The sequence below is a fragment of the Ammospiza nelsoni genome, chromosome 25, assembly GCF_027579445.1.
Source record: "Ammospiza nelsoni isolate bAmmNel1 chromosome 25, bAmmNel1.pri, whole genome shotgun sequence".
Lineage (NCBI taxonomy): Eukaryota > Metazoa > Chordata > Aves > Passeriformes > Passerellidae > Ammospiza > Ammospiza nelsoni.
This window is the reverse complement of record NC_080657.1, coordinates 863,463-876,700: the sequence shown is the minus strand read 5'-3', so window position 1 is coordinate 876,700 and position 13,238 is coordinate 863,463. Positions and strand designations below refer to the sequence as shown.

At 51.1% G+C, this 13,238-nt stretch overlaps 1 protein-coding gene across 1 annotated transcript in view; it reads left to right on the top strand.

Moving 5' to 3' along the window:
• The window catches only part of MAN1C1 (mannosidase alpha class 1C member 1), a 51,764-nt gene that overhangs the window by 25,606 nt on the left and 12,920 nt on the right, over window positions 1–13,238 (top strand). Inside the window, exons 4-5 of the mRNA XM_059488554.1 lie at window positions 10,892–11,007; window positions 12,410–12,490. Coding sequence (XP_059344537.1) covers window positions 10,892–11,007; window positions 12,410–12,490 — 197 coding nt within the window. The remainder of the gene's footprint in view (window positions 1–10,891; window positions 11,008–12,409; window positions 12,491–13,238) is intronic.

The window sequence follows — 13,238 nt, the reverse complement described above, 5'->3', positions numbered from 1 at the left end:
AGTGCTTCCTTTTAGCCTCCCAGGATTGTGTCTGTCTCTGGAGAGGATTTTTTTGGAGGTTCAAGGAAATCCCTCAGCCTTTGCTTGAGGCATCCGTGTGAAACACAGTGAGGATTTTTTTTTTTTTTTTTTGGACTGACTAAAATTGTTCCTCTTCCTTGTGATGTTTTATTCCCAACACCACTTCTGCACCCTAGCACACTTTATATGCAGCTCCAAAAGGGAAGGAAAAGTTCAGTGGAGGAAAATGAAAGCGTTTCAAGAGAAAGTTCTAAAGGCAGAGGTTGCTTCCTACTAATTTCAATAAACCCAGAATTTACCTCTCAGGTACAAACACAGGGTTAAGAGCACCAAATTTATTCCTGTTTCTCTGCACAGTGCTTTCCTCTGAACCAGGATTGCTCTGGGGTGGGAAAACACAAACCCCGAGTTCTGAAGTGGGGGATCCCAGCGTCCAGGGCTGGGTTTGCAGCTCTGCTTCATCTCCATTTCCAAGCTCCAGTCTGTGCTGTGTCTGCCAGGAAAAGAGGGAATCCAGAACAAATCCTGAGCATCAAGGTCTGCCCGTGCAGGAGAGCAGACCGTTCATGGACTTCTCCTTCAGGCAGCTGCAAGTGGAAGTCACCTCCAGGCATTAAAATTGACACCTTTTGCCTAGGCTAGAACATTCCTTCTCTCTTGGCAGGCTCCCTCCTGGTTGCTGTGGGAACCAGCATTTTTAATTTCCTGACTTTTGTGTGTACATCCCAAATTGTAGCTGTGATGTTCTCTGTCACCAAGGGAGCTCTGGGGAAGGTTTGCAGGGGATGGAGCCAGCAGGGAACATTTCATGGAGCTTTTCCTTCCCTCACCATCACTCTGCTGCCTCTCCAGGGCATCTTCTTGGACACCTGCAGCTCCCACTCATCCCAGGGAGCAGCAAAACTCAGAATCAGCAGTCTGGGGTCTTTTCGTGCTTCCCAAAAGCTGGAAGGTCCTGGCAGGGACAGTTCTGCCTCAGTGCTTAGAGCTGGTCCTGGTGGCTGACCCCTCTCTGTGCAGAGCTCAGCCGTGGCTCCTTGGCCTCACCCTGGGGATTGCTGAGTGCTTTTACCCTCTCCTGCTTTGCAGCATCTCCAGTTTCCTCCGGAGGCTCAGCAGCCTCAGGCCTGCACAGCTCTAATTGCAGGTCACATTCCTCCTGCTGGGGTTGCCCTCTGCAGTCTCCAAATGCTGCTGGAAAGGGGAATCTGTGCCCTTTCTTGTGTGAGGCATTACTGCTCTTCCTGGGGTGGGCTTTGCTCCTTTTTCCAGCATTCCAGCATCTTGGTGTGAGCTGGAAATCATTGGTGTGAGCTGGAAATTGGTGATTTGAGCTGGAAATCGTTGGTGTGAGCTGGAAATTGGTGATTTGAGCTGGAAATCGTTGGTGTGAGCTGGAAATGGGTGATTTGAGCTGGAAATCCTTGGTCTGGGTGAGAAATTGGTGATCTGAGCTGGAAATTGGTGATTGGAGCTGGAAATTGGCGATTTGAACAGGAAATCCTTGGTTTGAGCTGGAAATGGTTGGTTTGAGCTGGAAATCATTGGTCTGAGCTGGAAATGGTTGATTTCAGCTGGAAATGGCTGGTCTGAGCTGGAAATCCTTGATTTGAGCTGGAAATCATTGGTTTGAGCTGGAAATGGGTGATTTCAGCTGGAAATGGTTGATTTCAGCTGGTAGTGGTTGGTCTGAGCTGGAAATCCTTGTTTTGAGCTGGAAATCCATCATCTGAGCCAGAAATCCTTTATTTGAGCTGGAAATGGTTGGTATGAGCTGGAAATCATTGCTTTGAGCTGGAAATCATTGCTTTGAGCTGGAAATCATTGCTTTGAGCTGGAAATCATTGGTCTGAGCTGGAAGTGGCTGGTGTGAGCTGCATTTCCTGGGCTGCAGCCCGGCAATGGTTTCCTGAGTGCTGCCTCACCATTTCTTCCTTCTGCTTCACGGCTCGTTGTGCTTCCCCGGGGCAGGACGCACTGTGCAGCCTCACTGAGCTGCATCCCTGACTGTTTCCCCAGTTTGCTGGGGTTATTTTGATATCTAATCCTGTCAAGCAGCATGCTGGAGAGCATTTGGAGGCTTTCAGCTCAGGGGTCTTGTTGGTGTGGCTTTAACAATGAGGGAAGAGCGGGGACAGATGGTCCCAAGTGATGGAGTTCTGTGCCTTAATGTGTTTGTGCTGGTGGTAATGGAGCATTTGCATTCTCCTGGCCCTCTGCATGCACAGAGGAAATGTGTTCAGATCCTTCCATGGGTGGTTTATGAGGGTTCCAAGCTCAGCCCGTGTGTTCTCAGCATGGCCAGGCCCCATAACGAACAGCACAATTAATCTGTTTATTCGTTTTGAGGCAAAGGGTGCTTTGGTTTCTTCATCTCTGAATTCTCTCCCACGTGGGCTGGTGCTAAGGGCCAGATAATTTCTGGGAGGTGACGTTTGCTGGGCTGGGTGGGCTGTGGATAAAACCACGACAGGGATGAGTGGTTTTACAGCCCCAGCTCCAACGTGGTGCCTGTTCTGCAGAGCCCATCCAGATCTGAGGGAAAATCACTGTCAGGAGCTCCAGGCTGTGCTGTCATAACACATCTGCCACTTTGGGGAGGTGTGTTGGAGAGGCAGAAGGGCACCTTCTCCTGATTGTTGTAATGAAGCATCTCCCCTTTGAGTTGTGAGGTGAATTAGCAGCTCTGCTCATTAACTGCTACCTGTGGCTCTGGCAGAGCAGGATAATGGTTGCAGGTAGGACGAGTGTGTTTGCTTTAATGGGCCTGTTGGGACCCCTCACATTAAATGCTGCAGGTCCTCCAGGAGGGCTGTGGAGCAGCAATAAATTGAATATAATCAGATTACCTTTAACCACTCCAAAATTAATTTCAAACGCCCGGAACGGGGAGGCACCAGCAGTGCCTTGCCCCAGCTGTTGTGTTGTGCTTAACCTCCCTGAACTGCTCCTCCCAGCAGTGCTCCTGCCTTGTCGAATGGCCCATCTCTGTCAGGAGTGATTACTCTGCTGGCCAGCATCTGAGTCCTTCCTTCCTTCCTTCCTTCCTTCCTTCCTTCCTTCCTTCCTTCCTTCCTTCCTTCCTTCCTTCCTTCCTTCCTTCCTTCCTTCCTTCCTTCCTTCCTTCCTTCCTTCCTTCCTTCCTTCCTTCCTTCCTTCCTTCCTTCCTTCCTTCCTTCCTTCCTTCCTTCCTTCCTTCCTTCCTTCCTTCCTTCCTTCCTTCCTTCCTTCCTTCCTTCCTTCCTTCCTTCCTTCCTTCCTTCCTTCCTTCCTTCCTTCCTTCCTTCCTTCCTTCCTTCCTTCCTTCCTTCCTTCCTTCCTTCCTTCCTTCCTTCCTTCCTTCCTTCCTTCCTTCCTTCCTTCCTTCCTTCCTTCCTTCCTTCCTTCCTTCCTTCCTTCCTTCCTTCCTTCCTTCCTTCCTTCCTTCCTTCCTTCCTTCCTTCCGCGATTATCACTCCAATTTCCTGCCCGGCCCACAGAGCTGCTCTGTGTGTCACAGGAGACAGATGGGAGGCACGTGGAGAGTGGATTTGCAGCGTGTGTGCCACGGCAGGGACTGTGCTGCCAGCCTCCCCTCCTGCCTGGCTCTTTGCAGCAGGAGCAGTTTGATCCGAGCTCCAGGAGGTGCTGGAGTCGTGCAGGGATGAAGCAGAGCTGCTTGTTGGAGCGTCGCTAAACGTTGAAAGATGGTTGGAGGAACTGGGGGGAAGAGGATTAAACTGGGGAGTGCTGCCAACTATTAAACATTTCAGAATCAGTTGGCAAAAGGTGCTTATCACATGTCTGCTCTGCCGTCCCTCTGAAGGAAGTAACTTATCTGAGGAGCTGGTGCCGTGACAAGCGACTCATTTTAGTGCTGAGCACCTTTCTTCTCCTTTTCCCAGTGCTTAATAAGGGCATTGTTAACCTGTTCCCCCAGCCTCTCACATCCCTAAAGGAGCCCAGGCTCTCTTTTGTGTCTCCCACCCATCGCTGGATCAGGGCAGAGCTGCCACTGCTGCTCCAGCCTGAATGATAGCCTTAATTCTCCAGGGCAAATTGATATTTGAAAAACATGAGTGGCTTGTAATCCAAAAAAGCCATTTCTTCTCCAGCTGGAACACGCTCCCTATTAAATTTGATCATAGCAGCCTAAAAGGCAGCACTTGAAGCTGCCAGTCTGCTGCCAGCTTTACCTGTGCAGCCCGTATGCCGAGGCTGCTGCGTGCTGCAGGTGGAGCTGGCACTCGTTAGCACTCCCCAGGAGCTGGGAGAGCTCTGCTGCTGACAGCAAAGAGCAGCCTGAGCTGTGTGTGAGCCACATGTTTGGGTGATTTCCCTCACGCCACCCTGCAAAGTTCCTGTGCTCTGGGTGGGAGGCTCAGCCTGGGCTGGCAGTGGAGCTCTGGGGGCTCTGCTGCCTCCCAGCCTGGTGCAGGATGGATTATTTTGCTGTTCCTGAGCATCTTTTCGGGCCTCTGACCTTTCCTTAGCTGGGGAAATATGACTTCAGCACCCTGCATGAACAGGATGGGAGCTGGGGCTGGTTTGGTGTGAAGCTCAGAGGGTGACGTGGTGTGAGTGATGTCCTGTGGCTCATAAATGCATGGGATTCCAGTGGATCCCTGGCTCCTCTGGAGCTGTGTGGGAACCCTCATCTCCAGGGCCAGGATTGATAGCTGAAGAGTTGGTAACTCAAAACAGGGCCAGCATCCTGGGAATGCTGAATCTGCCAGGGTGGGGAAGGGGAGGAGACAGAACAGGGACTGAAATTGTGTTTTGGGCTGATGGGGGCTGGTTTGTTGGGGTGTGAGGTGGGGCACAGCACAGGATGTGACCCCAAGAGCCCCATGGATGGCAGCTCCCACTGATGGACAGGGATGAGGACAGGGACAGAGCTGCCTGTGACCCTTCCTGGTGGCCTTTGCTGCCCATCAGGGCACGGAGAGCACTCAGGTGTGACCCTTTGACCAATACCTGCAGAGGAGAGTGAGGAAGATTAATGAGGGGAAGATGGGAAAATAACCTTGGCCATGGAGTGGTTTTTGATGAGGTCCCTGAAGTGTAGGTGCAGTGGTTTATTTGGAAAGCAGAGAAAAATGAGGTTGCTCAAAAGCTAATGGACTTTTTTTCCCTAACTCTGCAAGAGAATGTGCTGATACAAAAAGAAATAGATCTTTTCTAATTCCTGAACTGCTTCTTTGTCCCCTCTATCTCTGGCTTCTGCTACCTTGTTGCTCAGATGTAATTTGTTTAGTTTCCCTTAAATAAAGGGAATGTAGTTACTCTGTGTTACAGCTATCAGGTTCCCAGACAAAAAACTCAATAAATAAGGCACTGGCAGGGCTGGAGCTCAGGTCTGGTGTTTGTGCCTTCATCTGCAGTAGGTACCACTCACAGGCAGCTGAAGGGCTGTAATGAGCTGATTGTGGATTTAACTGAGCACTTTTCTTTCTCCCTGCAAAGCAAACCCATTTCCCAGTTCCATTTGGATTTTCTGTTTAATCTCTGTCAGCTGGAGCGGTGGTTCCAGCCCTGTCCTGGGGATCCCTGACATCTGATCCTTGCAATGGGGGCAGAGTGATTTTCCACTGGAGCTGGAGTTCGTCTCCAGTGCCCATCCCTGGGGTGAGTGCTGGAGGAAATGTTGGGAAATCGCAGGTGGGGAATGTTCCTGCACCGTTCCTGAGGGGGGATGGATGGATGGATGGATGGATGGATGGATGGATGGATGGATGGATGGATGGATGGATGGATGGATGGATGCTGCAAAGCGCTTGGGAAGAGCAGAGACAACAGGTTGGATGTAGTGGATAAATTCATTCTTATTTCTCTTGTTTTAAACCCTCTTTCTTTTCATGCTTTGAGGAAAATTCCTCCTGCTTTTTAGGCTGGCAGGAGAAACTGAAGGCCAGAGCTGAGGGAGCTCTGGCCTGAGCCCAGATCCCAGCTCAGGCTCCCAGCCTCTGCTTGCGCCTGGCCTGGAGCGCTCTGCACAGGCAAATCTTGGCTGCAGGGCAGATTTTTCCAGTGATTTTCACAGTTTACTTGGTTGCCAAGATAATCCTGAGCTGTGTGAAACGTCTGTGTGTGGATTTCTCCCAGAATTGGACAGTTTGCCACCAGGCAGGAGCCGTGTGGTGGCACGGTCCCAGGCAGCTCCCAGGCTTCTCACACACATTTGGGATAAATGTCAGGAGTTCAGGCTGCTCTCCAAGCCCTGTCATGGAGAAAAAGGACCAAAAAGAACAGGAAAAGCAGCACTTGGAGATGGTAATTTTTCAGACTCCTGCTGTACCAGGGCACTGGTTTTAATTGAAGCCTTGAGCCCAGCAGAAGCAGGGAAGGGATCTCATGTTTTCGCCCCTGTACCCCAGGAGATGAAGGTAAACAACCAGAGCCCCTTGGGCCTTGGCAGTTAACAAGTTCGTCGTGTTTCACAGAAACTGCATCCTAATTTTTATTCCAAACAAGGTTTCAGCACTAATTTCTGTTTTGACAAACACGATCTGACATAAGAACAGTGGGAGTCAAGACCTTTCATTTTTGATCTGGGTTTACATTGTGCTGATCTAAATTCCTCCCCCTTCTGCTCTTGCCTTTCAGTTGTAAACTCTGTTATTAAAGTTAGCAAAGAGCTGTTTAAACCCCCTGTTCTGTGCCGTTTAAAGAGTCCTGCTGCATGCAAGATTAAGTCTGATATCCTCCTAATGGCTCGTGCTGTTCATCCGAGGCGTTGGCACAAAGTGTCACTGTGCGGATTGGAAACGGCTTTGTTGGAAATGAAGGATTTGGTTTCTGTTCACTGAGTCACTTCATCAAGGGCTCTTTGCCAAGTGGCAGCACCAGCCCCCTGAGGCTCAGGGCATTGGAGATGCCATTCCCCAAGCTCTCTGCCTGCTGCAGGGCTGGTGGGGTCAGGGTGGGCTTCCCTCCCTCCCTGGGGCAGGCAGTGATGGCAAGCACAGGGTAATGTGACTCTAAATGTGGCTCTAAACAGGGGGGACACAGCACAAGGAATTTTCTAGTGGAAGGCTGGAATTGGATGATCTTTAAGGCCCCTTCCAAGCCAAACCAGCCCGTGAAAGGATAATTTTATTTGAGCTGAGCCCTGACATCAGGGAGTGCTGGGGATCCTGGTGAGGGTGCTCCCATCTCCTGCTGCTTGGGCATCCTGGTGCTCACCTTCCCAAAGGCACACCCTGAGCTCCTCCTTGGTCCCTGGACCCCAAAGCAAGGCTGGTGGGACAGGAGGGTCCAGCCTGTGCTCTGGGGGCTTTGCAAGGTCCTTTTCTCCATGCCCAGGCACAGAGAGTGTGGTGGGTCCAGGAGAGCCTTTGGAAGGAGCTCTCCTTCCTGCGGAAAGGCTGTTTCAGACCCACTCTGAGCTGCTTGGCTGCTGAAGCATCACTTTGGGCGCTTTTTTTGAGGCTCTCAAGGCACAGACTTGCAGCTGGGAGCCCTTCAGGTTTGTCTGGCCTGTGATATTCCATGGTGGCTATTTTGGGAAGAGGGAAGGCAGTGCTCTCCATCCCTCCCATCACAGCTGCTCCCCTCTGGAAAATCAGAGTTTTGCTAAACTCTGGGGGCTGGATGGGTGCTGGGGTTAGGCCACTTGTTCAGGTGTTGGGAGAGGCAGCTGCAGGTGAGTCTGGGCTTGGACATGTAGATGCCAGCCTGTAAACACTTCACCCCAAGGTTTTTCATTTGGGGCAGAGTTTCTTCCTAGAGCCTGAGTCATCTCCCACAAAAAAAAAAATAGAAAAATTAAGAAAAGACGAAGCAAAACAAGTCAAAGCCAGCAATGGCAGCTCCTCTCCACCCAGCACCTTTCCCCAGTTGTGTCAATGAAGTCAGTGTTGGTTGGTGCAGCTCCTGGGGTGGGTGGCAGCAGGAACAGAGCAGCCTTGTTGCCCACACTCCTCTCTCCATTCTTCTGCTGCACAAAAGAGCAAATCCAGGGTGGCACAGCTCCTTCAGCTCAGGGAGAGATGAATCTTTGTCTGCTGCCATCAGCTGCTGCTTCTCCTGCCCAGCCATCACTCAGGGACAGCTCTGGGCAGAGGCGCTGCCACCAGAGCTGCTGTGACACTCAGGAATGTCCCCAAACCCCCTGGAATCCTCCTGAGCTCCCTGTCCTGGTCCCTGGTGAAGGTGTCCCCGCCCCAGCCAGCCTGGGGCAGGATCAGGAGGGGATTTCATGGCACACTTGGGTTTGGGACAGACAATCTCAGATTTTGGTCCTGCTCCCAGCCCTGGGCACTTCCAGCACGGTTTCTGTCAGGGATTCCTGGTGGGGGTTTCTTGGTTCCTGCTTTAACACTCCCTCAGAGTCAGGCTGAAACCGGCAATTTGGAGATGAGGGTGTCAGCAAGAGTCAGGAGTGACAGAGAGGGGTTTGGTTTGGTTTGGTTTGGTTTGGAGCTGCCTCCCCTTTGATTGCAGCCCTCCCACCTTAATGTGCAGGTGCAGAGAGGGGCTGGTGCTGTGACAGAGCTGGCAGGAGGTGTCACCACCCTGCCAGCTGGGTGTGTTGGTGCTGCCCTGAGCTGCTGAGGTGTGCACACACCAAATTCTGACAGCTGCCCCTGTAGCTCCCTTTGCTCTGAGCAGACAGGAGGGAAATGTTCCTGTGGCACAGAAATCACAGGCTGGCGCTCAGGGGCTCTCTGGGTGCCCTCTGGCCTGGCCAGGGCAGGGCTGACACAGCCCCTCCTGGCCTCAGAGGGCTCTGGGGCTGCAGGAGAGGAGCCCCTGAGCATCTGCAGCTCCTCAAAGCTGCTGCAGACAAAAGGGAACACGGCCCAGCCCCTGGTGCAGAACACACAGCCCCAGGTTCCTCTGATGATGCACAGGGTGAGGGAATATTTAAAACAAATGTTTAATGTGACACAAAGGCAAAGCAGCAGGGAGTGAGGTTTGCCCTGCACTCTGTCAAGCACAGGCAGCAGAGCTGAGCCTCTCCAAGCAGAGCTCCCAGTCCCCAGAGTTAAAGGCCTGACTTGCTAAAAACATAAAAGGCTCTGTCAATCCCAGCAATGTTCCTCACTTCAATTAATCATCCCAGAAAATGGTGAGTTTGTTGTCTCTTTGTCTCCGTTTAGCTTGAGCAAATCCAACTTTGCTCGTTGTCTCTCTGCAGATTATGGAAAGCTTTTGTTGATTATATCATCAAATTAAGGCGAGCCCAGCAGTGTGATTTTCCTCTCTGAGTATCACAGCAGCAGCTGTGCCTCAGGTGCCACTGCCCTTCCTTCCCTGCTCACATGCTCTCCCTGCCTCCCTGTCACGTCTCTCCCTGCTAACAGGAAAGTGTATAAAAACCACATAATCATTAATATTGAAGAGTCATTAGGGCTGATGAAAGCAGCCCTGCCTGCCACGCTGTTGTTTTCCATGCTCAGTGCTTTTGGCAAACACGCCGGGCCCACTTCAGCCCAGCTGATTTGCAGAGGCCACCGGTTGATCCAGGGGCTGTTTGACTCCGTCCGCCCTCTGCTCCTGGAGGTGGCTGCAGGGAGATGGCCATTTCCCAGCCTGCAGGAATAAATGCATTTCTGGAGGCTGTTTGTGCCTCCCTGCTCTCCCCCAGCCCTGCTTCTGATGCAGACAGCATCCCAGAGGCAGCAATCCGTGGTGGAGCAGCAAAGTTCCTGCCTGGGTTTTCATTAAAGCAGTGATGTGCTGCCTGGCTGAGGAGTGTCAAAACTGCAATCTTGGAGCATCAACAAGATAAGGCAGGATCCTTCCCTGGGGGGGAGGAAGGCTGAGAGGGGGAAGGAGCCCGGGATGGGTGATCTGAGCCCTTGTCTGGGTCACATCAGAGTCAGACCCAGCCCCTGTGTGCCTCGGAGAGAGCTCAAACTGTGCTGAGCCAAGGCAGGGCTGGGAACAGGGCCAGGGCTGCACTTGGGGCTGGGGGCTCCAGGGGTGGGCCCTGAGCTGTTCCTTGGGGAGTTCTTGTAGCCATGGGATTTCCTGAAAAATCCTTTCCTTAGGATCTTTCCTCCTGAGAAGCTCAGGTACAAAATGCAAACATTGATTATCTGCTGCTGTGGGATGCAACAGGTGCATCTGGGATTGGGCTCATGTGGTTGTTTCTAATTAATGGCCAATCACAGTCAGCTGTTTGGACTGTCTCAGTCACAAGATTTTATTATCATTCTTTTTCCATTCTTAGCCAGCCTTCTGATGAAATCCTTTCTTCTATTCTTTTAGTATAGTTTTAATATAATATATATAATAAAAATAATATTTTATATATAATAAGATAATATATATATAATAAAAATATATAATAAAATTATATAATATATCATTAAAATATATAATAAAATCATATGTAATAAGAATAATTATATTATATAGTTTATTATATATATTAATGTATTTCATAAAATATATCATATAATAATATATAATAAAAATAGTATGTAATATAATATATATAATAAATTATATATAATAAAAATTATGTCATAAAATAATATATTATATAAGAATAATCATATTATTATATATTTTATTATATATGAATATAATATATAATAAAATATATTATAATATAATATATAATAATAATAATATGTAATATATAATAAGAAATATATGTCATAAAAATATATCATAATAAATCAAGCCTTCTGAAACATGGAGTCAGCATTCCCATCTCTTCCCTCATGCTGGGACCCCTGCAAACACCCCCACAAGTTCCTCCAGAGCTCAGCATCCTTCAGCCCTGGGGAAATGGTGTGAGCAGGGCTGAGCAGCCCGGGTGGAAGATGCCCCCCAGGCACCCCCAGCACAGGCTGTGGGAGCTGCTGTGCCCGTGCCAGCCCCAGGCTGACTCAGAGCTGTGCTTTCATCCCTCTGCTGTGTTTGTGCCATACAGGAGGCCTTCGAGGAGCAACTGTGATCGACGCCTTGGACACCCTGTACATCATGGAGCTCGAGGAGGAGTTCCAGGAAGCCAAGCAGTGGGTGGAGAAGAGCTTTGACTTGAACGTGGTGAGTCAGCTGCTGGGAATGCCTGCCTGTGCCACCCCAGCTGCCAGCCCTGGGCACAGTCCTCCCCACGGCTCTGGGGGGGGAGAATCCACTCAGCTGATTGTCAAAGGGGCAGTGCAGGGATTACCCCAGTTTGCAGCAGGGGCCAGCAGATCAGCCTCACCTGGCTGACAGGGTTCAGTGGTTGATGGTTCTGCTCTGGGTTGTGGAAACAGACACAGTTACACACTCCAAGGAAACGCTGCTCACCAAAGAACAAGTTCTGTTTCATCTCAGGTAAATGTCTGCCAGTCATAAAACCAGATTTCCTTATTAAATTTCCTTATTAAATTAGATTAGGGTTGTAAACCCAGCTCTCCTTGTCTGGGCCCTTTGTTGGTGTCACTGCTGGGACCTGGTGACACCTCAGCAGCACAGGGGGAGCACAGGGGAGCCAGGGTTTGGAAGGAAGGGCATCATCACCTGTGGAAACAGCCAGGGCTGCTTCTCCCTGGGGCTGCTGGAGCTGTGCTGGGCTCTGGTGCAGGGCTGGCAGCTGAGGATGCTGTCCCCCCTCTGCCCCTGCATCCCTCACCCCCAGGTGATGGCATCTCATCAGTGTCACCCACAGAGAATGCTAAAACCAAAGTGCAGCTTAAACTCGTATTTGTTTAGTGCCAGCCTAGTTGTTGTGAGGAATGGTTCTCCCACGGGAACAATGCCTGCAGCTGCCTTTTCAGAGAAGCATCGTTTGGGAGGGCACCACTGGCATTCATGGATTCATAAAAGGCAGCCCACATCTGATAAATCTGGTGAATGGTCTCAGTCTGTTACTGAATCGATAAACAAGGGACAAAATCAACTGGGAGATAATTTATCTGGATTTCATAAAAGCTTTTAATCTTGGCCTGGAGAATAGATTGATCTGTAAAGACAGGAGTGAATGCTATGGATTGATCAGTGGAGTCGGGGAGCACAGCAAGGGAGGCAGGGGGAAATTAATTCAATATTGCCTCTCCACAAGGAGCTCTCACGGTGCAGAAAGGCAGGACAGGGACTGCAGGGCCCACGAGCTCTGCTGGACACTGAGGGCAGTGATCTGCCTGAAGTTGTGTTGGGGAAGTTCAGGCTGGATTAGAGCTCCAGGAGCTCTTGGACAGTGCCCAGGCATGCCCAGGGTGGGATTGTTGGGGCTCTGGGCAGGGCCAGGGTGGTGCTGGTGGGTCCCTTCCAGCTCAGGAGGGTCTGTGATTGTGTGATCTGCCCTGCCTGCCCCAGGTGCTGCCTCTGGTGGTAAATGGGGCAGTTTGGGTATTTCCCTTCCCTCCAGGCTCCCCCAGTCCCTGCAGAGCAAACAGAGAGCTGGGAGATGGGCACAGGGCTGGGGCTGTGCTGCACTCGGGGCTGTCCTTTGTCTTTGCAGAATGGAGAAGCTTCCCTGTTCGAGGTGAACATCCGCTACATCGGGGGGCTGCTGGCCACCTACTACCTGACTGGAGAGGAGGTGGGTCCCCAGAGTGTCCCCACAGCTCCTGGAGTGTCCCCACAGCTCCTGCAGTGTCCTCACAGCACCTGGAGTGTCCTCACAGTGTCCCCACAGCTCCTGCAGTGTCCCCACAGCACCTGGAATGTCCTCACAGCACCTGGAGTGTCCCCACAGTGTCCCCACAGCACCTGGAATGTCCCCACAGCACCTGGAGTGTCCTCACAGCACCTGGAGTGTCCCCACAGTGTCTCCACAACACCTGGAGTGTCCCCACAGCTCCTGGAATGTCCTCACAGCTCCTGGAATGTCCTCACAGCACCTGGAGTGTCCCCACAGTGTCCCCACAGCACCTGGAGTGTCCCCACAGTGTCCCCACAGCTCCTGGAGTGTCCCCACAGTGTCCCCACAGCACCTGGAGTGTCCCCACAGAGTCCCCCCAGCCCCAGGAACCAGCTGAGAGCCCTGCCCTGAGCATCAGATAATCCCCCCCCCCTTAACAACAGGCTAAACCCGTCCTTTTTGTGAATATGGAAATGCCACTAATGTTCCCTTAATTAAGCCTCGAATGATTACCTTGCACACACCGTGCACGGCTCATTTGCCAGGGATCTTCCCTCCCTCCTGTGGGCAATTGTAGCCAGACACGTTTGCAGTCGGACACATTGCTCCCCGGGGAAATGCCATTTGCAGAGCAGCTTTGTCTCTGTGCTTGTTCCTCTCTCGGTGAGTCGGGTGAGATTCCATCAGACATCATCCCAGATCCTGC